Consider the following 27,089-nt stretch of genomic DNA (forward strand, 5'->3'; position numbering starts at 1 on the left):
TTTTAAAAAACACAAATGTATTATTTAAAAAAAAAAAAAGATACTGCCAGGCCAGAGTGGCTCAGTTGGTTGAGCATCATCCTGTGCACCTAAAGGTTGCTGGTTCAATTCCTGATTAGGGCCATACCTGAGTTATGGGTTTAATCCTCACTCGGGAAGCATGTGGAAGGCAACCAACCAATCAATGTTTTTCTCTCTCTCCTCAGGTGAAGATTTAAAAAGAAAATACTAAATTGAGATATAGTTCATTCTTTAAATGGGGTCCAATAAAGATACATTTTAAAAATAAATTTTTTTAAAAAGTCACAACTTCACACCCACTATGATAGCAATAATAAAAAATAAAGACAATAACAAATGTTGGCAAGGAAAAAGTAGAATGCTAAAACATGGCTAGTAAGAACATAAAATGCTGCTGCCACTTTGGAAAAACAGTTTGGCAGCTCCTCAAAAACAAAGTTACCATATTGACCCTGCAACTCAAATTCTAAGGTATATACTAGTATTACCCAAGAGAAATGAAAACATGTCCAAACAAAATCTTTTACAAGAATACTCTTAACAGTAGTAGTATTCAGTTTTAATAGCCAAAAAGTGGAAACAAACCAAATGTGCATCAAGAAATAAATTAATAAACACATGACATATTCATACAATGGAATATTTGGCAATAAAAAAAGAACAAATTTATAATATATACAACATGGATGAACCTTGAAAACATTATCCAGTCAAAGAAACCACTGAAAAAGGACCATATATTACATGATCCCATTTATATGAACAGTCCAAAATAGGCAAATTTATAGGAAGTAGGTTAGTGATTGCTTAGACCTGTGGCAGGTGAGGAGAAAGTGAATGCTAATGGGCAAGAGGTTTCTTTCTGGGGTATTGAAAAAGATTCTAAAATTAGATTGTGGTGATAGCAGAACAACTCTGAATACACTAAAACCATTGAATTTACACTTTTCAAAAAGGTGAATTTAATGGTATGTGAAATATATCTCAAATTAGTAATTTTTTAAAAATTAGGCCCAAACTAAAAAATAAAAGCAGTACTTGATCCCCTTGGGGACAGAAAAGGAAACCACAAAACAGTTAAAAACAATTTTTTAAAATCTATTTTTATTGATTTCAGAGAGGAAGGGAGAGGGAGAGAGAGATAGAAACAATGATGAGAAAGAATCATTGATGGGCTGCCTCCTGCATGCCCCCTACTGGGGATCGAGCCCACAACCCAGGCTTGTGCCCTTGACGGGAATCGAACTTGGGACCCTTCAGTCTGCAGGCCAATGTTCTATCCACTGAGGCAAACCGGCTGAGGCTAAAAACAATTTTTAAATAAATCAAATTTTAAAAATTAGGATGATAAATAAGAGCTAATGTAAAGAATTAAAAGTCTGGAGGGGAAAATGTTTAAAGCTATATATAAAAACTGTAAATATGAAAATTGGGTACAAAATGAATGAATAAAATATGTACAACTTGATGTACAAAAACAAATATGATTACACAATATAAAAAAGAAAAAGAGAATATTATCTCCCTGACTCAGAGAAATTGACTGGAGATATTCTAAAACTAGGCTTACTTTCTAGATTTCAGTCCTTTTCTATGTTTTACAACAGCTTGTTTATGTTAACCAACTAAATTTATAAAAGAAACGTATTTAAGATTACTCCAAATATGATACGGGATATAAACAAACAGAATGCATTATGTGACTATGATAGTTTTAAAGCATGGCTCTAAATAGTTTGACATTCTTCCCCAATAAGTCATGTCCCATCTCTAAAACAGTGCAGGAGAAATAATGGTGCTTCCAAGATTAGGGGACTGAAGGCCATTCAACTTCTGCATTGGGTTCTTGAAGCACTAGAGAACTAGATACTCCTTCCTGCACAGGATTCTCTCTCTAAACCCAGAAGCCACATGGAAGGACCAGTTGTAGGTCTTCCAGGTACAGTTCCAGCTGAGTCCAGTCTTCAAGTCATTGCAGACTAGGCACCAAACATGGATAAAGAAGGCTCCAGATTATTATAGTCCTTAACTGTTTATGTCATCTCCAGGCAATCAAGCTGTCTCAGCTAAGGCCCCAGCCATAATGTATAGGAACGCAGATAAGCCATCCCTATTTAGTTCTGTCTATATTCTAGATCCACAGAATCAATAAACATAATGAAACAGTTGTTCTTTTATATCACTAAGTTTGGGGTAGCTTGTTATGCAGCAATAAAAAATGGGACAGTGGTTATTTTCATTAATAAAGATACAAAAATATTTAATGAAATCTTACAAAAAGATAACCACATCACATTAAAAGGTTATTCATGAAGATCAAGTAGAGTTTATACTAGAAATACAAGGCTGCTATAATCAAAATACAAGCTTATCACATTGAAATACATTTTAAGATTTTAATCATCAAATAGTATGTTAAGAACTTATTTTTTTAAAAAGGACTTATTCAATAAAATTCAATATCTATAAATAAAATTCAACAGAACTAGGGGCATATTCATGGTTCCTTCTTTCTTAAAATGCAAGAGCTAGCTTAAAACCAACAGCCAATCTTGTACTTATTCGATCTCACACTTACTAAAATAGATATATCTTGAGGACACAAAAAATGAATACACATTACCTGATCAAGGAATTAACAATATAGAAGCAAATTCAGACATATGCATAACTGTAACACAATATACCAAAATGCTATAATGAAAAAGGAAGAATAAGAAATACATTCAATGAGAATGGGAGGAGACAGAGCCCAAGAATGCTTCTCTAGAGTGACATTTGGTTTAGTCAATCCTATGTGATATAGAAAGGAGGAAAAAGGGCTAGTCTGGGCAGAGAAAAATAAGAAGAAAGGTCTGGGGGCAGAATACATACTGTGGCTGGAGAATACCGAGTATCCCAAAAGGAAATCTGAGCTGGAACCATTAGATAAGGAAGAACCCTTAAAAGTTTGTAAACAGGAGACTTCCTTGATCAAATTTGGTTTTCGATAATGCAAGTAGAAGTATACAAAAAATAAGTACACAAAGTAAACTGGAGGTGGACAGAGGATACAGGGGAATCAATGCAGAGATACTATGGACATTCTGCTTTTAAGAGGGAAAGCACATTTAGAAACAGAAAAACAAATGGCTTAGAGGTACAATCTTAATATATGACAATCCATAAGCAACACTAAAATAAGAAAAATGTTCATTCTTTAAATGTTGAGATACCATTAACAAAAAGAATTAAATATAAAGCTAAACCCTCACATTTCATAATAAAACTTTTTGATAAGACAAAAAGTTAAACAAAAACCCTACAGAATGGACAAAAATAGAATAGCCTAATTAGAACAGATAAAGTTGAGATTTCTTATATTAATAAAAATGAACAAATATTACAGAGAAAAATTATAATATAAAAATAAAAAGGAAAGTAATTAAATGATATAATATAAATAAGATAATTTATCCCTTAGATAAAATTAACACAAAATGGGAACTAAGGAAAAGGAGATAATTTTTTAAATTAGGGAATGACTAACTAAATAAACTATAGTATAGTAACATAGATATTCTTTTTTAAAAATATCGAATGTGCACACAAAATCTTTCAAAATATTAAACAAGAAATCAAATCCACACCCTAATCACAAACATATGAAAGCAAACCATATGTAAATAAATGAAGGTCAACTCAAATTAAGAAAATACAATGTTCTGTACAACTGGTGATAGCTTAAAAATAATTCTTTATCATTTTACATGGAAAAATGATCTTTATTAGTCCCAATTAATAATTTAAAAATTCATTTACAAAACCGCACATCCTATTTAGATAAGTCCATATTAATAAATAACATTTATATTTTAGTTATTTAATTAAGTAAAAAGCTTAAATGGCTATTTCTCCCTAACCCATCCAGGTGTGCCTTTTATTGATTTGTTAATTCTATGAAGGAAAAAAAAAACTATTCACTATAGCTTTCATAAATTAAATAATAACTTTATTAAGCATATATATTCTTTGAGTACAGTTTTTATTCAATATTTAAAAACCATATGGGTTTAGCATCCATTATAAAACCTAAATGCTACTGTCTTAAGATTATGAAGAAACAAAATTAGGATTTGACATGGATACAACTTTTTACTCTTCTGTTAAGAAACAACACAAATAATCAAATTTGCAATAGACAAGTGATCAAAATAATTCAATTCACTAAAGAGGATAGTGGTTATGTCACTCAACCAAGAATTCTATATGGGCAAAGGAATTCATGGAAAATTGAAACATCATAATCAGGGTTTATATAAGCATATTTTTGACCGAATAATTCTCATATGCCAATAAAAGAAAATAATGCAGTAGAAAATGATGTAAAGCACAGCTTAACAGTCTTATGTATGAATATATATGCCTAGTTTTCTAACTAATTTGTTGGTTTTTTTTGAATGATCAGTGTTAGAATTTTTTTAAACACAATTTGAAAAACCAGCGATATATGTTATGTAACTCACTAAAGTTCAAAATAAATTGAGAAGAACATGATAAACATTACCTGCATAGCACTCTTGCCCATTTTAACAACTTCAAACAACATCATGTTTTCCACTCCATTCTGTTGGTGATGACCATTCATTCGGTTTGGACCAGAAGGAGGTTTTCCTCCATTTCCACTTTTGCCCTTTTCTGCTGGGCCCTTTTTGCCTTTTTTACAAGTCTGCACAAAAACACAAGTTGGTTAAGTTATATCGCTATGTTTGAGAGTTGAAATTAAAACTAAAGAAGAAGACCTGGCCGGAATGGCTTGGTGGTTGAGCATCAACCCATGAACCAGGAGGTCATGGTTCAATTCCTGGTCAGCGCACATGCCCAGGTTTCGGCTCAATCCCCAGTGTGGGGCGTGCAGGAGGCAGCCAATCAATGATCTTCTCTCATCATTGATGTTTTTCTCTCTCTCTCCTCTCTCTCTCTCTCTCTCTCTCTCCCTCCCTTCCTCTCTGAAATCAATAAAAGTATATATTTTTTAAAAACTAAAGAACTAAAGAAACAGCTGATGGGATACATAATCATGCTTAAAACTAAAGGGGAGTGCCATACATGTCATATAAAATGATATGGTTGTGCCCTAGCTGGTTTGGCTAAGTGGATAGAGCATCGGCCTGAGGACAGAAGGGTCCCAGGTTCGATTCCGCTCAAGGGCACATGCCCAGGTTGTGGGCTCAATCCTCGGGGGGGGGGGGGGGGGGGTGCAGGAGGCAGCTGATTGATGATTCTCTCTTATCACTGATGTTTCTCTCTCTCTCTCTCTCTCTCTCTCTCTCTCTCTCTCAAATCAATATATTAAATAATATTTAAAATTATATGGTATGACAGCCTCTTTGTGGTATCAATTGTTTCATTTATACTACCATGCACCTCACATGACATTGTAGTTAGCCTCTGAACACTGACAAACTTCCTAAGGTCAAACTTCTACTCCTATTAGCTGAGTTATCTTAGGCAAGTTACTTAACCATGCTGTGCTTCAGAGAGATTTCTAAAATGCAAAGTGAGAATAATAAAACTGTGCCTACTTCACAGGGTTGCTGCTTTATCAAATAAGTAACTCATACTTAGTTTAACATTTTAGCTTGATACCTATTGTTAGTCCTTATAAATCATTAGAGGCACTGACAAAGGAATTCCAAACAGCATAAAAATAGGTGTATCAACCTCATTCTTGTCTGGGCTCTCCCTCTGACACTTATTTATCATGAAAATTCAATTTATGTGAACACTATGAAAATGAAGCCCCTTTGAAGAAAATAGTCAATATTGGGGGTGAGGGCTCCATAAAAATCAGTGAAAAGGTTGCCTATATGCCTGCGTAAAAAATACCTCCCACAGCTCTTTATACCTTGTTGTAGAAAAGCAAGTCATTCCCAAACTCAAGAGTTCTCATTTCTAAAATGCCAGAATTGTACTAAAATCTTTACAGATTAGAACAGAGAATTTCTAAGGTCTCTTTTAGACCAACACATTTCTCTGACCTAGAGCAAGGGTTGGCAAACTTTCTGTAAAGTACCAGATAGAAAATATTTGTTTATTTTTACAAACCTTTAAAAATAAGTCTTAGCTCATGGGCAGTACAAAAACAAGCCATAGTTTGCTGACCCCTTATCTACAGCCAAGTCTACAAATTTATTTCCACTGACAACCTGTATGCTTTACTACTTTGCTTAATAAAGGGTCCTTCCTCCTTCTTTAAGAGTCCAAAACCACACTACTCTTAACTACTTCGCAAACCTTACTAGCAACTGAAAGGTATTACTGTTTAATTTACATTATTTTGTTAATGATATGCAGTCTTTGTGAACCCAAGTAATTAATTCTTAATTTATGAATGAAAGGCTTTTGTCCCTAGTAAAAGGAATTTCAAAGAAAAGGGTGAAAGAAAAGATCATCTACAAAGAATACACTAGAAAAGTATAAAATGTTAAATGTTAATTAACATGGAGCTATATATTTGCAATTTATCTATCATATGCCTCAATATTCCCTGTTGCTATGAAAAACTAATTAGTGCAATTGAAATGGCTCAGTGAATAAGCTGTGCTAGGAAAAATAATGTGCACAGAGTGATAATACAGGAAAAGCACAAGAAGTAAACATGCTAACCCAGTTTCAATCATTTAGAGGGGAAAAAATCTCTAAAAAAAGACTATGAGGGAATATACTATAGTTCAGCAATTTTCAACCTTTTTCATCTCAAGGCACACATAAACTAATTATTAAAACTATGTGGCACACCAAAAGCTATATTATATTTCTTGCAGATATGACAAAAAGAATAATTACCTGCTCTTTTGCTCCAAAGTGCCTTTTTAAAAAATCAGGTGCCTATACTTATATACAAGGATTTCTGGTACCAAGAATTAACCGATCAGACATAACGTTATTAGGCAACATGACCAGTAAGATGCAACTCTATTATATGATCTATACTAGAGGCCTGGTGCATGAAAATTCATGTACTTGGGGGTCCCTCAGCCCAGCCCGTACGCTCTCGCAGTCTGGGAGCCCTTGGGGGATGTCCAACTGACAGCTTAGGCCCGCTCCCTGTGAGGCACGGGCCTAAGCTGGCAGTCGGACATCCTTAGCACTGCTGTGGAGGCTGGAGAGGCTCACTCCCACCATCACCACTGCGCTCACCAGCCGTGAGCCAGGCTCAGGGCTTCTGGCTGAGTGGCACTCCCCCTGTGGGAGCGCACTGACCACCAGGGGGCAGCTCCTGCATTGAGAGTCTGCCCCCTGGTGGTCAGTGCGCATCATAGAAACCAGTCGTTCTGCCATTAGGTCGATTTGCATATTAGCCCTTTATTGTATAGGATATTTATGGTTCAAGACAGGGCATTCACACTGGACAGCTATCGTTGTGTTTGCTGTTTTTTTATGTGTATGGTTTTTTTTATAATCTAAGGGAAAGGGGGTCAATGTCCCTGACTAAATAGTCAGGTATTGCATGTTTTAAAAATTCTGTAGCATATCAGTTGAAAATCACTGCTATGGTGGACTTAAGCACCATCTTTCAACAGATATAGGCTCAATTTCTTTAAACACTAAGTTCTCTGGACCTTAGTTTCCTATCTATAAAATAAGGAAGTTTTCTAATCCACAAAGTTGTTCAAATATTAAATTAGATAATATGTAAATGTATTACCAGAGTGCATGGAACATACATAATATAGTGCCAAACATTAAAATAGATATTATTATAATCCCTGATCTGACCCCTTACACCTACCTACTCATAGCAGTGGGTATACAAAGTTAACCAAACTATAGCACAAAAACTTTGGGGAGTCCTCTATGCAGTTGCCATTCTGAGTCTTGTCCCAATGTGCAAATTAAATCAAAGTCAAAAGGAGAGTTTCAGTTTTTCAAGATGGTTCCAAACAAAAATGTGGTGTTTTTTAAAAATACATTTTTTATTGATATCAAAGAAAAGGGGAAAGGGAAAGAAAGATAATACATCAGTAATGAGAGATAATCATTGATTGGCTGCCTCCTGCATGTCCCACACTGGGGATTGAGACCTCAACCTGGGAATGTGTGCTGACCAGGAATCGAACCGTGACCTCCTAGTTCATAGGTCAACACTCAACCACTGAGCCACGCCACCTGGGCCAAAATAGTTTTCTAATGAATAACCATACTACCCACTAGAATTATGGCTGTTTTGGGACAGTCATGAGTTAATATTTTTATTCATTCACACTTTTTCTCTCTCAAAACTTCTACCTTTAAGGGACTAAAACAGCATATGAAATTATGAAACAAATGAATTATGTGCACTCTAAAATAGTATTCTGACCTAGCCAGTTTGGCTCAGTTGTTAGAACATCGGCTGAAGGGTTACCAGTTCGATTCTAATTATGGGCACATATCTTGGTTGCAGGCTTGATCCCCAGCTGTGGTTGGGGAGCATGAGGAAGGCAACCAACCAACCCATGAGTCTTTCTCACATCAATGTTTCTCTGTGTGTCTCTCCCCCTACCCTTCAACTCTCTCTGAAGATAAATGGGGAAAAAAATATCCTCAGGTGAGGATTAACAAAACAAACAAACAAACAAAAACATAAAATAGTATTCTATGAACTAGTTAAAAATTATGTCCATACATAAAATGGGATGCTATGGCCCCATCGGAGTAGCTCAGTGTTTGAGCATCGACCTATGAACCAGGAGGTCACAGCTCAATCCCCAGTAGCAGGTGTGCAGGAGGCTACTGATCAATAATTCTCTCATCATTGATGTTTCTATCTCTTTCTCCCTCTTCCTTCCTCTCTGAAATCAATAAAAATATTTCTCTAAATGGGATGCTATGACATAATTAAAAATTACAGACAGAAAGAAATTCACCATAGGAAAGCTGCTGACAACATACCATTAGGTTTTAAAAGCAGATTAAACAGTTTGCATAGTATCTGTATATATAAAAGCCTAATATGCTAGGTGTCTGGCCATTCAACCAGTCGCTATGATGTGCACTGACCACCAGGGGGCAGATGCTCTGACCGGTAGTTAGCTTGATGCTGGGGTCTGACCAATCGGGTCTGGATGAGACAGGCCGGACATGCCCTGGAGCCCTCCTGCAGTCCCTCCCCAGCCCTGATCGTGCACTCATGGGATCCCTCAACCTGGCCTGCACCCTCTCGCAATCTGGGACCCCTCGGGGCATATTGGAGAGCTGGTTTCGGCCCAATCCCCACAGGCCAGGTCAAGGGACCCCACCGGTGCATGAATCCATGCACTGGGACTCTAGTAAATTAAGTAAAATTCTATGTTCATGTTTATACATAGGTTATTATGTACAAAAGTATGTTCACCAAAAATGTTAAAGAATTACTACCCTATCTGGTTTGGCTTCGTGGATAGAGAATTGACCTCAGGACTGAAGGGTCCTGGGTTTGATTACAGTCAAGGGCACATGCCCAGGTTGGGGGCTCAATCCCCATTGATGTTTCTATCTCTCTCTCCCTCTCCCTTCCTCGCTGAAATCAATAAAAATATATTCAAAAAAAATTTTTTAAAAGAATAAATTACCATCCAGCTGGAGTGGCTTAGTGGTTGAGCATTGACTTATGATCCAGGAGGTCATGGTTCAATTCCCAGTCAGGGCATATGCCTGGGTTACAGGCTCAAATCCCCAGTGTGGGGCGTGCAGGAGGCAGCCAATCAATGACTCTCTCTCATCACTGATGTTTCTCTCCCTCTTCCTTCCTCTCTGAAATCAATAAAAATATATTTTTTTAAAAAGAATAAATTACCTCCGGATGATGTTTATGGGAATTTTTTGCTTTGTACATTGTACATTTCTGTATGAAGCTTTTTAAAAGTAAATGTGTCATGAGAAAATAAAAATCCAAGTCATCTTGCTTAAGAAAATGCTGATGCCCAGCTGGTTTGGCTCAGTGGTTGAGCTTCGACCTATGAACCAGGAGGTCACTTTTTGGTTCCTGATCAGGGCACATGCCTGGGTTATGGGCTCCATCCTCAGTAGGGGGTGTGCAAGAGGCAGCAATCAATGATTCTCTCTCATCATTGATGTTTCTATCTCTCTCTCCCTCTCCCTTCCTCTCTGAAATCAATAAACATATAAATAAGTCATATTTTGCAGTGTATTTACAGACACGCACAGAGTCAAATGTACTTTCTAAACTAGCAAAATGATTTAACCACTAGCAAAGTTATCCAGAACCCTTAGGGTACCCACTCATATTCTAAACTTGTATCCTATTGACTCAGAATGTCACTTAACATTACTTTTACTGATTATAACTACTGTCCACTGTAACCCATTAGATATAAACTGATTGTAGGTTACATTTTTAGTGTGCTTTAGAATAAGAAATTTACTGCTTTGCATTTGACTACTCGTGTGTAAATAAAAATAAAGCCAAGAGAGTATCACATCTAGCTTAGCATACTGTGCTTTACAAAATGAACTACTAGAAACAACAATATATTGTTAATTTCTACTTTACAGTAGTGAAAATAGATAATCAAAAGATACTTGATCTAGACAGAAGCCCAGAAACCACGTGTTCAGAAGGCTTACCATACCAATCAGGAAAAAAAAGGCATTTTTAAGAGACAATAACATCTGAGATATAACTAATACATATATGAAAGACCTTGAAAATCAAAACAAAGTCACATATTCTGTACATACTTTTCCTTTGCCTTGCTTTGGGTTTTTTCCTTCAATGTCTTCAAAATCTGTGTCAGAAGAAAAATGTGTTTCTGACTCCCTGTGACAGAAAGATAAGCAATCATTTAAAACCGTCCTTAGAAATATAGATGGAGTTTCTAACTTTGGCCATATTTTCTAAAAGAAAGGTTGGTTTAACTCAGTGGTCGGCAAACTCATTAGTCAACAGAGCCAAATATCAACAGTACAAAGATTGAAATTTCTTTTGAGAGCCAAATTTTTTAAACTTAAGCTTCTTCTAATGCCACTTCTTCAAAATAAACTCGCCCAGGCCGTGGTATTTTGTGGAAGAGCCACACTCAAGGGGCCAAGGGGCCGTATGTGGCTCACGAGCCGCTGTTTGCCGACCACAGGGTTAACTTATTACAAAACTCCATCATTAGCATTAAATGTAATTAAGATGATTTTCCAAATCATACCTTAGCACATTACCAAACATATAAAATTACATAACTTGCCCAAGCCAGTTTGGCTCACTGGATAGAACGTTTGCCTGCAGAAAAGTCCTGGGTTCGATTCTGGTCAAGGTCATGTACCTCGTTTGCAGGCTCGATCCCCGGTCAGGGTACATGCACAAGGTACCCAATCAACGTATCTTTCTTACATGGTTGTTTTTCTCTGTCTCTCCCCCACCCATCCACTTTCTCTAAAAATCAATGGAAAAATATCCTTGGTGCCCTAGCTGGTTTGGCTCAGTGTATAGAGCATTGGCCTGCAGAACGAAAGGTTCCAGGTTCAATTCCAGTCAAGGGCACATGCCCAGGTTGCGAGCTCGATCCCCAATATGGGGTGAGCAGGAGGCAGCAAATCAATGATTCTCTTTCATCATTGATGTTTCTTTTTTTTTTTTAATATATTTTATTGATTTTTTTTACAGAGAGGAAGAGAGAGGGATAGAGAGTTAGAAACATCGATGAGAGAGAAACATCGATCAGCTGCCTATTGCACACCCCCTACTGGGGATGCGCCCGCAACCAAGGTACATGCCCTTGACCGGAATCGAACCTGGGACCCTTGAGTCCGCAGGCCGACGCTCTATCCACTGAGCCAAACCGGTTTCGGCTCATCATTGATGTTTCTATCTTTCTCTCCCTCTCCCTTCCTCTCTGAAATCAATAAAAATATATTTTTTTTAAAAAAAGAAAAATATCCTCAGGTGAGGGTTAACAACAAAAAAATTATATAATTAGCCCTAGCCAGTTTGGCTCAGTGGATAGAGCGTCAGCCTGTGGACTGAAGTTCGATTCTGGTCAAGGGCACATGCCTGGGCTGCGGGCTCGATCCCCAGTGGGAGCAGGGGTGGGGCGCGGGCGTGCAGGAGGCAGCCAATCAATGATTTTCTCTCATCATTGATGTTTCTATCTTTCTCTCCCTTCTGTTCTAAAATCAATAAAAACAGATTTTTTTAAAATTACATAACTACAAAAACAATAATCTGAAACACAAATGTCTAAACATTTATTTTGTTAATTTTTAACCAAAACATAAAAATGAAACCAGTGGCTCTCAAAACTTTAACCCTAGGAACTATGGTGCTGTTATGACAGCTGGTTTCATTCATTCTCTGATTCAAAGACCATGGTGCTCAGGGAAAACTGTATTTTTTTTATTTATATTTATTTTTTTGTTAATGGTCATCTGAGGATATTTATTTCCATTGCTTTTTAGAAAGGGTGGTGGAAGGGGGGAGGGGGAGAGGGAGGGGGAGCGGGAGCGGGAGAGGAGAGACATAGATCTATTTTTATTTATTTTAGAGCGGAAGGGAGAGACATAGATGTGTGAGAAACATGGATTGATTGCTTCCTGCACGTGCCCGATCAGGGCCAGGATGTAACCTGTACACAGGTTGGTATGTGACCTTGACCCAGAAACAGACTCACGACCCTTTGGTGCACAGGCTGACATTCTAACTACTGAACCACACTGGTCAGGGTAGGAAAACTGTATTTTAACACTAGGCATTGACTGAATTTTATTACAGAATTTTAGCAATATTAAAGATCCTCTTTCCTCTACCACCTCACTCAAAAATACTTATAAATCTAGGTGTAGCTATACAAACCATGTATTTCTGAAAGAATCCTATATAATAAACGGGTAATATGCAAATTCACCCTAAAGGCCGAATGACCTGGAACAACCGGTCACTATGACGCGCACTGACCACCAGGGGGCATATGCTCAACGCAGGAGATGCCCCCTGGTGGTCAGTGCGCTCCCACAGGGGGAGCTCTGCTCAGCCACAAGCCAGGCTGATGGCTGTGAGCACAGCGGCGGTGGCAGGAGCCTATCCCGCCTCCTCAGGCTGCCAGAGGGATGTCTGACTGCCAGCTTATACCAGATCCCTGGGGGGAGCAGGTCTAAGCCAGCAGGTGGACATCCTCCAAGGGGACTGCGAGAGGGCACAGGACTGAAGGGTCCCAGGTTTGATTCCAGTCAAGGGCACATGCCTGGGCTGCGGGCTGAGGGAACCCCCACCCCAATGCACAGATTTTCATGCACCGGGCCTCTAGTATATGTATAAAACACTTTGAAACATAGTAGGGAAGTATGCTAATTGACCAAAATCCTTTATGAAGAGGTGGTAAGCTATTGGCAGAAAAACTGGTTCAAAGAATTGTGCCTTACTTTGGAGTAGGAGGGGTGATTTTGTATAATCTGGATATTCTTACATATACGGACACAAAGTAATTTAAATGTACATGTGATGCTTCCTTATGTTAACATGGATCTAAATAATAGTAGCATGCCCTCATTTAAATCCTTTAAGGCAAGGCATACTTCCTATTTGGGTCACAATGGATTTTAGAATCAAGCCACACCCATGAAAGATAAATGTTTTACCACTGTAAATGTGTAAACCTAGTACCAGATTTGCTTAAAATATATGGATCAAAGTGAAAAGCTATCTTTCAAAAGCTAGTCTTCTCTAACTATATTTCTTCTATTTCCATTTTTATTGCTACAATAACCAGTTGTCCAGAGGCTGTGAGATAGGAGGAATACTTTATAAATCTAAAGTAATGGTTAAGATACTGGGGAGGGGGAGCAGGAGTTACTATTTATAGCACTTATCTACAAAGTAATTTAAACAATGTATTAAAATAGTGGCAATCCTAACTGTGTCCTATAATGTTGTGAGGAAAGGGTCTGTAATAAATACCATTTCCAAGAGTTAATGCACCAAAAACTGAATGACTACTATAATATTAACCCTGAAACTCGTGCCTGTTACATCTTAAGAAGATTGCTGTCATCAATATTTTTCTCACATGCCTATATGGCCTTGCAAAAAAAAAAAAAAAAAAAAAAACACTGAAAATGTTTTTAAATATCTTGGTGTATAGTAATACTTCTTTCTTCCCAAGAAATTTGTGGGACATCAGTTCTCTTAGCTCAATAACTACTATAAGTCTACAAACAAACACTGGTCTTCACAATATTCCAATGGCCACAGAGTAATCAAAAGCTAAATTACATCTTAATCATCATCTCCAGGTTATCCCAACTAAAAGAATGAGCCATTAGAGTTTGATTACTAACTGGGAAAAGCTAAGTGAGTAGTCAGTATACAAGTCTAAAATATCCTCAACCAAAGAAATATTCTCTTGAATCTGTCTTTCTCCAGTGCTTTCCTCTGCTTTTAAGATAAAAACAACAAAAGCCTATCCTAGGTAAAATAGATATAAGGAACATACTGCTTAATCTTTGAGTGGCTTGAAATTTCACAAGTCAGCTATCACATGACTGAATGTTCCACTCCCTTCTCTTTACCCTGCTCCCTATCTCGAAAATACTATTCTACATCCACAAATCAATTCCCTCTTATCTATTATCCTATTTCAGGCCCTACTTAAGATAATCAAACAGTCAAAGGTCTAGTTTATAATACAAACCTTTTAAATCACCTCTAACCTTTAATATATAAGAAATTCATAAGATAATTTCATGATAGTCAAACCAAAAATTATTTTCTCAGATATCCCATAAACAAACAAAAAGAAAAATAAGAAATTTTCCTCAAAAATCTTAATATAGAGTCAATATACACTGGGATTAAAATCACATTAGCCAAGCCAGAGTGGCTCAGTGATTGAGCATTGACCTATGAACCAGGAGGTCACGGTTCAATTCATGGTCAGGGCACATGCTTGGGTTGCAGGCTCGATCCCCAGTGTGGGGTGTGGCAGGAAGCAGCCAATCAATGGTTCTCTCTCATCATTGATGTTTCTCTCTCTCTCTCCCTCTCCCTTCCTCTCTGAAATCAACAATATATATAATTTTTAATTCACATTAAAAATCGTACTTTGAGCCCTGGCCTGTGTTGTATAGTGGTTGGAGCATGGGCCCAGTCATGGAAGGGTGGTGGGTTCAATTCCAGGACGAGGGCATGTACCTGGGTTGCACTCCCTGCCCCTTGTCTGCCCGTGTGTGTCTGGGAGACAACCAGTTGATGTTTCTCTCTCACTCTCTCTCCTTCTCCTCCCTCCCTCCCTTTCACTCTCTCTGAAAAGCAATGGAAAAAATAGCCTAAGGTGAGGATTAACAAAAAAATAAAAAATCATACTTTGAAATATTGTCGATATCCCAGTAGATCCTTAGTATCCACTGAAAATAAAATTATTTTAAAAATGAAAATCTAGCTCTAGCTGGTTTGGCTCAGTGGATAGAGCATCAGCCTGTGGACTGAAGGGTCCCGGGTTCAATTCTGGTCAAGGGCACATGCCCAGGTTGCAGGCTCGATCCCCAGTAGGCAGCAGGAGGCAGCCAGTCAATGATTCTCATCATTGATGTCTCCAGTTCTCTCTCTCCCTCTCTAAAATCAATAAAAATATTTTTTTTAAAGAAAATCCAGCTGAAACCGGTTTGGCTCAGTGGTTAGAGCGTCGGCCTGCGGACTGAAGGGTCCCAGGTTCGATTCCGGTCAAGGGCATGTACCTTGGTTGCGGGCACATACCCAGTAGGAGGTGTGCAGGAGGCAGCTGGTCGATGTCTCTCTCTCATCGATGTTTCTAACTCTCTATCCCTCTCCCTTCCTTTCTGTAAAAAATCAATAAAATATAATTTAAAAAAAAAAAAAGAAAATCCATACACATCAAAAGCAAACACTGACTACCATTATGCACAAGGATACCTATCTGTTCTTTTCAAAATTTTTAGCAACCAGACTTTTTCAAATCAAGTCTTAAAATGACCCTTATAACAAATACTAGAGGCCCCGGAGCCCTCGGAGGAGCAGGCCTAAGCCAGCAGTCTGACATCTTTAGCACTGCCACTGAGGCAGAAGCTCCCACCACCGCCACTGCACTTGGCTCGCCAGCCATGAGCCCAGCTTCTAGCTAAGCGGCGCTCCCCCTGTGGGAGCCCACTGACCACCAGGGGGCAGCTCCTGCATTGAGCATCTGCTCCCTGGTGGTCAGTGTGAGTCATAGTATCCAGTCATTCCACTGTTCGATTTGCATATTACCCTTTTATTACATAGGATGGTATGGTATATGTATGTGCAAAGTTAAAGGGATCCACAAGCACTTTCACTTTCATTGAGGCATCTTGTGAAACTGGGATATAGTATGAAAACCACTATTACATATAGTAGTTCTAGTTCTTTCCAACATCATCAAAAATTAGAATAAAAGTTGAACAAGGAATACAGGCAGCTTTTAAGACAAGGGTAAAGAAGCCACTTCATGCATCAATAAGCATGTAATTATTTCTGCAAAAATATGGAGCATGTCCCACCCTCCTAGATTTGTTTTAGTGTATCATCATTTGATTTTATAGAAAGATGACATTACATCCTAAGTAACTACTGCATGATAAATAGTCCTTACTGAGAACACGTAACTTTTTAAGAATTTCATGATACTCCCTCAAAACAATTGCTATTGTAAAACCAAGTGTGGATTCAACTGCACAGCAAAAATAATCAATTGTGCAGTATCTAAATTTTAAAAATAAGTTTAAAATGTAGTACAAAAAGCTCAGAATAATTACTGTTTCAGAGTCCAATGTGCATTATATAAACTGTTTCAAAGTATACATACTATGCTGTATCTTATGTATTAGATATTCTCAAGCAGGAGTAATTTTAAGTGAAGTTAATAAATTTCCTATTTTGTGGAAAAACAAGTATATAAAAATCATCATAATATACTTACTGTAGTAGATTAAAATCAGTTGGTATTTCTGGAGCTGCTATCATTTCTTTATCATCTTCTGGAACGCCCCAATGTCAGAAATATATTCATATATTTACGTGGGTAAAAATGATGGCTCGCTTCCTTCTTCTAAGACAGAAAATTCCTTTAAAGGGGAGGAATGCCGTATCTATTATAAACATACCAAAAATATTGGGAAGGGTATCTACACTCAAAACTTAAATTCCCCTGTGCCTGCTACTGTGTTTCAGTAATTAAGTATTTCTTTCCCTTGAATTTGACTGCTCTTTCTAGATATGATTTATTACAACTATTGTAGCCCCACAATAGCAACAACAGACACAAAAAAGAAGCTTGTATTACAGATAATTATTTTTAAAATTTGCTAAGATTCTCTAGTCTAGATTTTTAAAAAACATATACCCTAACTAGGAACATGATGTGACTCTACTGGTCCTGAAATCCTTATAACAAGTTTAAAACATAATACAAGATGTCTGAAAACTCTATAACTTTTGCTGGTAGTGTACAGTAAGAAACATACAGTCCAAAGTCTTGCTTATTAATAAATAACCACTTCATGATAATACTACATTGTGTTGAATAGGAAAGGGGGGAAATGCTAGCTCTGATCTATTCCCTTTCCCTCAAGGAATTTGTAATCAATTTAAATACTAATTACGTCATGTGGACAACAGTGTAAATTTGGCCATAGGAAGAGTATTATTTCTAGTTTTGAAAGTCAACGATGCAGTTCCTAAATGAAAGAGCAAATGACAAGTCTAACAAATACAGAGAGATAAAATAGGCTGGGTCTAGAGCTTTTAATCTTATGTGTAACTTTCTTTTATAATTTTCTTATGCTTTTCTTTCCAAGTGAATCTAGGACTTGGTGGCCACCTAAAGAAAAAGCAGATCAGACTAAACATGTCCAATAATAATAAATGTTCAAATATCATATATTAATAAACTTCTAATGATCTTTCCAATAGAAGAGGCGTTATACAAGAAACTGGTAATTTGGTTTTTCCATTAATTCTACAGCTCTAAAAACATCAATAAATGTCTAGTCAAAGCACAGCATTTCCCAGCTTACTCTCATGAAGCTACTATTAATAGCAAAATAATGAGGTAATAAGAGAAACAAGAATTAATAATCCACAAAGTAAGCCCTAAATAATCCAGGGTTGTCTATACCATCACTTTTAGCTTACTTTTTTATTCTAAAGAATAATGGCATTATAAAATCTTTATTTAGACATGACTGTTAGCATGGTCTTCTCCTTGCAATAAATTCATGGTCACAGGATTGTTCCCCAAGACCATTAATTGTTCATCTTTTGTAACCTAAGATGTTATCTAAATAGTACACCAGAATTCTGAGGCTTGCCATTACATGTGGGACACACCTAGCTTCCTAAAAACCCAAACTTATTTAAAAAGAAAAGTATTGCCCTCGCTGGTTTGGCTCAGTGGATAGAGCGTTGGCCTGTGGACTAAATGGGTCCCAGGTTCAATTCCGGTCAAGGGCAAGTGCCTGGGTTGCAGGCTTGATCCCCAGTAGGGGGTGTGTAGAAGGCAGCCAATCAATGATTCTCTCTCATCATTAATGTTTCTATCTCTATCTCCCTCTCCCTTCCTCTCTGAAATCAATAAGAATATATATTTTAAAAAATAAAAAGAAAAGTATTTTTTAAGAAAGAAAATTTTGTTGTTGTTTTTTTAAGAGAGCTGGAGAGGTATAGAGGTAAATAAGTTCTAACCAATACATCAGGTTATCTAGCTGGCAAGAAAGTGCTTGCTCTATTTGTCCACCTACCTGACCCTAGTCTCTCTGAGCATTTTACAAAACCAAACTTCCTGCATCCATTAAATATATAGTTTTTAAGCAGACATTAAAGATAGTTCACAAATATATTCCCCTAAGGACAAAAAGAATGTATCAGCTCTGAAAAGCAGGGAGTACTAAATAAAAAATAAATAGCGTGATATACTACATTCCTCTACATAGCACAAAATTTCTAGTGAACAAGTATTGTCAGGTCAAATTATTTTGCTCAGTATAAGGTTATACTAACATGTGCTTAGAAACTAGAAACTAAAGCAAACACAAAAGAAAAATGGAATTTATAAAGATGTGAGTCTCCCAGACAAGGAGTCTATTTTTTAAAAAGAAATACCACCTAACAGATTTAGAAAAAAATTATTAAATTGGCCAACTCTCTATGCCCAGTAAAATACTTGTTTTTAAAAGTTTCTAAATATTCAAAATCCATCCAACCAATTAAAAATATCTACCATGTGCCAAACGCAGTGCAGGTCACTGGGCATACGGTGGTGAAAAACGTGAGTAATAATCCTTGACCTTATGGAAACCTGCAATAAATGTGAAAATATATTTATTCCACCCTGACCAGTGTGGCTCAGTTGGTTGGAGCATCTTCTAGTATACCAGAAGGTTATGAGTTTGATTCCTGGTCAGGGTATATACACCTTAGGTTGTGGGTTCCACCCTCGGGTCAGGACCAATTGATGTTCTCTCTCACATCCATGTCTGTCTCTGTCTCTCTTTTTCTCTCCCTCTCTCTTTCCCCTTTCTCTGTTCCCCTCTCTAAAAAAGACCAATAAGCATATCTTCGGGTGAGGATTAAAAATATATATTTATATTTATTTCTACAAGGCACCTAACTCTACAGCCACCTAATATTAAACATAGGAATACTAAATTCCATGTATCTGAATTTTCACTGTTTTAATCATTCTCTAAATAACCAATTTACCACCCAAGCAGTTCTTCACTGCTCAAAATTATACATTAAAATATTAAAATAGCTTTGTAGTTAAAGGAGCCAGAACAATGGATGAGTTAGCATTGTGTGTGTGTGTGTGTGTGTGTGTGTGTGTGTGTGTGTGTGTGTTTGGGGGGAAAGGGGTTAAGAATGGAAACTTCATCTGCAGGAAGAGCTGAGAAATATTCCCTTTTTATTTTAAATGTCTACAGCTGTATATAAAGACAATTTGCTTCTTCCAAAGACTTACATTAAAAAATTTACAAGCAAAGACTTTAAATGTACTTAATACCATTTCACCTAAGTTGGGAAACCCAAAACTGTAAGACCATGTTAATGCTCAATAAAAGTATTAAATAGGCAAACTTATCACATCATTTCTGGTCTACTATAGGCTATATTAATATTTTTAAGAATATGCTCAAAGATCACAAGGTGGAGCTCTCACCTAATGTCAAGGAAAAACTTTTGAGATTTTTATCACATGTACCAATTCTCTATAACTACTATAAAAGAGTTAACATTCCAACAGCTTTGGAGGATAAAGCATAGAAATGAAATATGCTTTAACTCTCAACTACTATTTTCCTTTGGGGGAGGGGGGTGTATCCAAAAACAACTAGCTTCTTTTTCTCCTTACTGAAACTAAGTGAATCCATCTTATACTAGTAGATAGGTTGCATAATATACTGTAAAACCACTTCCTTAGGCTCAAGTGTTCAGTATACAGCCATTAAAGGTTTATTAAATACATTCATATATAATTACTGGATTAAAAAGGAATAGGTCATAATAGATTAATTCTGTATGTTAAATTCAAGTACACACTCTCACAAGTACTGCTTTTAATATAAACAGATCTAAAAACTGAAACGTGATCACCATAACTTTTCAAATTATCTATAATGAATATATGTTTATGGTCTGTTACTCAAAGTTTATATTCCAAGTTAAATTAATTCAATAAAACAAAAAAAAAAAGCTTTCTACTTCCACTTCTGTAAAATCTGTTGATTTCTTCATAAAATAATTGTTTCCAAGTTCTTTTAATTCAAGCCAAGTGGTCTCAAGACAGAAAATAAGAAAAAAAAAACCACAGCCTTCACTAAACAAGGTCCCTCAGAATTCACATATTATTCAGGAGTGATTAATTACAACAATGAGCTAAATTCACATGTTAACACTCGTAAATGGTCTACAACATGATATAAGCACAGTGCATTATTATCATCACACCCATTCACACTGGGCACCACTGGCTCACTGGCAGATTTCAAGTAATAACAGATATCAAGGCAGATTTCATAGCAAAGTAGATGAAGACAGGATAATCCTGCCTGGATTTCAAGAGAAATCCAAATACTTTATTTCACACAGTACTCTCTAATTGATTACATCAAAAACTTTCACATTTATTTATTCAAGGTAGTAGAAAGTACCTAACTGAAATATTCAGTCTATTAATAATTCTTATAAAAATGGATGTACAATTCAATTAATATATAATAAAGCCAAAGTGTAAATTAAACAGCTTTATAGACAATGATGGGAAATTTTAATCTAAAATTTAGAATTGCAGTTACTAACCACATTTTTTTCACTTTAATATGACCACAAAATGCAGCATGCTATTTCTTTAATATTTTTGTACCTTCCACTTTTGATTAGATAAAATTTCTAGAATTAGCATCCACTTGATAAAAACCACTAATCTTTCTACCTACACTCACAGCACACAATTCATAGACTTGAATTATATTCATGTTCAAGCTCAGAAATCAAATATGCTTCATAAACAATGACGTTTATGAAAAACAATATAGGTACTTCCCATTTCTTATTTCAGATCTAAGAGGCTGGTTCTTCATTTTTTAAGTCTACACAATCACAATGACAGGAAAAATTAGACATATGTTGTACTGTAAAATTACTTGAATTCTCTCTAATCTTAAGCTTTCCTAAATAAAGATTAAAACATGTAAATTATTTTTAACTAAATTTAAGCCAAATAAAGACACTATCAAAAAAAACTATAGACAAATATTCCCGATGAATATCAATACAAAAACTCTTAACTACTAGTAAGCCATTCAATAGCACATGACCAAGTGGTATTTATTCCCAGAATGCAAGGCTGGTTCAACATATGAAAATCAATCACTGTAATGCACTACATTAAGAGAATGATGGGCAAAAAAAAAAAATCAATTGTGTGTTCGTGGACTATTACTATATTAAACCAGTGATTTTCAATTGGTGTGCTAAAGAAGCACACTGGTGTGCCGGAAGAATTTTTAAAACATGTAATAACTGACCATTTATTCAGGGGGCACTAACCTCTTTTCCCTTAGTTGTCAAATTTAAAAAATGCCAACATAACAATAGCCATACAGTGTGAATGAATCAAAATTATACCTATCTTTTGTCAGATCAGCAAAAAAAATTTTTTTGGATGCGTCACAGAACTTTTTAAATTAGTTTGTGTGCCACGAGATGAAAGGGGTTGGAAATCACTATAGTATTAAACAGTGATATCTTAAGACAAAAAACAAACAAAACTTATGATCATTTCAACTGATGCAGAAATAGCATTTGATAAGATTCAACACCTTTTCATGATAAAAATACTAAACAAACCCGGAATAGAAGGAAAAGTACCCCAACATAATCAAGGCCACTTATGAGAAGCTCAACTAATATCAGGAACGAAGCAAGAATGCCCACTCTTATCACTTCTATTCAACACAGTATTACAAGTCCTACCCAAAACAATCAGGCAAGAAAAAGAAATAAAAGGCATCCAAATTACAAAGGAAGACGTAAAATTATCTACATTCACAGATGACATGCTGTTATATATAAAACACCCTAAAGATTACACACACACACACACACACACACACACACACACACACACGAAAACCTGTTAGAATAAACAGTCAGCTAAGTTGCAGGATACAAATCAACACGTGCTTCTATATACAAACAATGAACAATCAAAAAAGGAAATTAAGAGAACAATTTCCATTTAAAATAGCACCAGAAGAATAAAATACCCTGACTAAATCTAGCCAAGAGGGTGAAAGGTATACACTGAACATTAAAAAACATTGCTACGTGAAATTAAAGAAAACACAAATAAAAGGAAAGAAACTGCATTCATGATTGGAAGACTTAATATTATAAGGATGTCCATAATATTATGTCCATAATATTATAAGGATGTCCATAATACCCAAAGCAATCTACAGGTTCAACACAATCCCAAGAACACTTTCTTACAGAAATAGAAAAACTCATCATACAATTCAAGGGACTCCAAATAACTAAAACAACTTAGAAAGAACAAAGTTGAAGGCATCACGCTTCCTAATTTCAAAACATATCACCAAGTTACAGTAATCAAAAAAATGTAGGATTGGCACCCTAAACGATTTGGCTCAGTGGATAGAGCGTCGGCCTGCGGACTGAAAGGTCCCAGGTTCGATTCCGGTCAAGGGCATGTACTTTGGTTGCAGGCACATCCCCAGTAGGGAGTGTGCAGGAGGCAGCTGATCGATGTTTCTCTCTCATCAATGTTTCTAACTCTCTATCCCTCTCCCTTCCTCTCTGTAAAAGAATCAACAAAATATGTATTTTTTTAAAAATGTAGGATTGGCATAAAGACAGACATACAGACCAATGGAATACAATGGAAAAGCCAGAAATAAATCCTGACATACATATTTAAATAACTTTTTTAAAGGGGGCCAAGACCACTCAATGGGGAAAGGACAGTCTCTTAAACAAATGGTGCTGGTAAAACTAGATGTCCACATGCAAAAGAATGAAATAGGACCATTCATTATCTCATACCATATACAAATATTAATTCAAAATATATTAAAGATCTAAACATAAGACCTAAAATTATAAAACTCCTGGGGGGGAAAGGGGAACAGGGGAAAAAACATCTAACACTAAACTTGGCCATGATGTCTTAGATATGACACCAAAAAGAACAGTGTAACAAAAGGAAAAATAAACAGGACTACATAGAAACGTTTATACATTAAAGGACACCATCAACAGAGTGAAAAAGCAACCTACAGAATGAGAGAAAATATGTGCAAACCATATGCCTAATAGGAAGTTAATATCATGAACAATTCCTACAACTCGACAACCACAAAAAATCAAATAACCTAAATTAAAAATGGGCAAAGGACTTGGATCAAAACCACAATGAGATACCATTCCACACCCTCTGGGATAGCTAGAATAAAAAAGACACACAATAACAGGTGTCTGCAAATATGTGGAAAAATTTAATATCCATGTACTGTCAGTAGGATTGTAAAACTGTACAACTACTATGTAAAACAACATGGAGGGCTCCTCAAAAATTTTTAAATAAAATTGCCATATGATCTAGCAATCCCCACTTTCAGGTACATATCCAAAATAATTGAAAGCTGGGTCTCAAAGAAATAGTTGCAACAACCATATTCAAAGCAGCACTATTTATAATAGCCAAGAGGTAGAAGCAGGCCACATGACTATCAACAGCTTAATAGGTAAACAAAACGTGATATACATACAATGAAATATTATTCATCCTTAAGAAGAAAGGAAATCCTGGCAGATGCTACAACATGGATGAACCTTCAGGGCATTATAATAAATGAAATAAGCCAGTCAGTCACAAAAAGACAAACACAGGGGTGGGCAAAAGTAGGTTTACAGTTGCTCATATGGAAAAAGATATGCAGGTTATGATGATTATAATAGCTTTATTAACTGTTTGGTGTACTCATGCTATACAGCTACTTTTGCCCACCCCTGCACTGTATGATTCTATTACATGAGGTATCTAAATAGTAGTCCAATTCATAGAAACAACAAGTAGAATGGTGGTTACCAGGGAGTGAGGGAGGTAAAAAGGGGGAGTTGTTGTTAATGGGTATAAAGTTTCAGATTTTGGAGACAAAAGTTCCAGAAATCTGTTTCACAAAAAGATCAATTTACTTAACACTGCTAAACTGCCCAATTAAAAATGATTCAAATGGCAAATTTTATTTGGGTTGGGGGATAGTTAACACAATAAAAAATTAAATTTAAACCCCCTTTTATCAAGCAAGTTTCCCTCATGTCACACAAACTCACAAGATTTTACCAATCACCAATTACTGGAGAATACCTTTCTACTGAAAAAGGATACTATACATCATAACCACTGCTATCTTTTGAAATGTAAATCTATAAAATTAGGCCAACTATTGGTATCTACACTCACAATACTTTATTTTGACAGATTTTTTTGTCTCCTATTTAAAATGTGAAAATGAACCAAGAGCTGTAAGTAACTTTATGGCAAAGGATCCAAGGAGAGATACAGCTTTTCTAAAAAAAACATGGAACCATTTGAACACTACAAGCTAATCATCACAGGGTATGAAAACTACTATTGAAATCCACTTAATAAATGTCCAACATTTCTCTCCCTTGTTCAAAATTTGATGGTACAAGTCTCAGTTACCCAAAAACAGCACACAACTTAGTCAGAAAAAAAGCAACACAAACTTTCTACCAGCAATTCAGGCAAGCTGCAGTAAAGGGCTAGCATGCTAGAATGTCATCATATGATGATACTAAGAATTAGGAGTTCCTGATTCCTCAAATGCAGCATGTGATCCCACTAAACTTGGGGAAGAGAGCTTATTATTAACATACTAGAGGCCCTGTGCACAAACATGCACGGGGGCGGGGGGGTATGTGTGTCCCTCAGCCCAGCCTACACCCTCTCCAATCTGGGATCCCTCAAGGGATGTCCAACTGCCCATTTAGGCCCGATTCCACTGGGCAGTCGGACATCCCTCTCACAATCCAGGACTGCTGGCTCCCAACAGCTCGCCTGCCTGCCTGCCTGCCTGCCTGCCTGATTGCCCCTAAGCACTTCTGCCTGATCACCCCCTAACCACTCCCATGCCAGCCTGATCGATGCCTAACTGCCCTCCCCTGCTGGCCTGGTCACCCCTAACTGCCCTCCCCTGCCAGCCTGGTTGCCCCTAACTGTCCTCCCCTGCAGGCCTGGTCGCCCCCAACTGCCCTCCCCGGCTGGCCCGGTAACCCAAACTGCCCTCCCTTGCCAGCCTGGTCGCCCCTAACTGCCCTCCACTGCATGTCTGGTTGCCCCCAACTGTCCTCCCCTGCTGGCCCGGTAACCCTAACTGCCCTCCCTTACCAGCCTGGTCGCCCCCATATGCCCTCCCCTTGAGGCCTGGTCTCCCCCAAATGCCCTCCCCTGAAGGCCTGGTTGCCCCCAACTGCCCTCCCCTGCAGGCCTGGTCCCCCCGACAACTGCCCTCCCTTCCCAGCCTGGTCGCTCCCAACTGCCCTGCCCTGAAGGCCTGGTCCTCCCTAACTGCCGTCCCTTTCAGGCCTGGTCGCCCCCAACTGCCCTCCCCTGAAGGCCTGGTACCCCCCCCCCACTGCAATCCCCTGAAGGCCTGGTTGTCCCCAACTGCACTCCCCTGCAGGCCTAGTCACCCCCAACTGCCCTCCCCTAAAGGCCTGGTACCCCCCCCATCTGCCCTCCCCTGCAGGCCTGGTCGCCCCCAACTGCCCTCCCCTGCAGTCCTGGTCGCCCCCAACTGCCCTCCCCTGCAGTCCTGATCACCCCCAACTGCCCTCTCTTGCAGGGCAATTAATGGTGGCCATCTTTGACCACATAGGGGCGGCCATCTTGTGTATTGGAGTGACGGTCAATTTGCCTATTACTCTTTTATTAGATAGGATATAATAATCTACTAAAATTATCAAAATGTTATATGTATGTAGTTAGATTACTGGTACTAGATATTACGAGGGGTCCCACTTTTTGCCCTGTATCCTATTCCATTTTAAGTGCTTTTATATATCCATAAGTGTATTTTGTCCACTTTCATATGCCATCCAATGGTGAAAGAGAGGGACAAGAGATAACTCTTAATCCGAGCACTAAGATGACAGGAATTTTTAAAACTTTCCTAGAGCACTGAGACCAAAAGACTACCATTTTTCTAAACCACAACCAATATATTAATGCATCCTATAAAACATCCTGAAAAGAATTATCTAAATGCTCATAATGATTCAGCAAACATTTACTATTAATAAAAACCAATAAAGGGTAGGGCAAAAGTAGGTTTACAGTTGTTCATATGGAAAATAATACAATAAATTATAATACAAGAATAAGCTGTGTGTGGAACACCTACACAATGGAATTTCCACAATAAGTGGAAATTCTTACCACTGGCAACAGCATGGATGGACCTGGAGAGCATTATGCTAACCAAAATAAGCCAGTCAGAGAAAGATAAATATCACATGATCTCACTCATTTGTGGAATATAAT

General features: G+C 37.3%; 1 protein-coding gene across 11 annotated transcripts in view; it reads right to left on the bottom strand.

Moving 5' to 3' along the window:
* Positions 1-27,089, bottom strand: part of STAG2 (STAG2 cohesin complex component) — a 157,290-nt gene that overhangs the window by 75,895 nt on the left and 54,306 nt on the right. For 6 of the 11 annotated variants that reach the window (XM_079765718.1, XM_079765719.1, XM_079765721.1 and 3 more), the window contains exons 2-4: positions 16,923-17,067; positions 10,726-10,804; positions 4,568-4,729 (exon numbers count right to left, since the gene is read on the bottom strand). In XM_079765718.1, coding sequence (XP_079621844.1) covers positions 4,568-4,729; positions 10,726-10,804; positions 16,923-16,966 — 285 coding nt within the window. In that variant the 5' untranslated portion in view covers positions 16,967-17,067. Of the gene's footprint in view, positions 1-4,567; positions 4,730-10,725; positions 10,805-16,922; positions 17,068-27,089 lie in introns of those variants that run through there. The other 5 variants (XM_079765723.1, XM_079765722.1, XM_079765713.1 and 2 more) reach the window with 3 other exon arrangements.

Source organism: Cnephaeus nilssonii (genome assembly GCF_951640355.1).
Source record: "Cnephaeus nilssonii genome assembly, chromosome: X".
Classification (NCBI taxonomy): Eukaryota; Metazoa; Chordata; class Mammalia; order Chiroptera; family Vespertilionidae; genus Cnephaeus; species Cnephaeus nilssonii.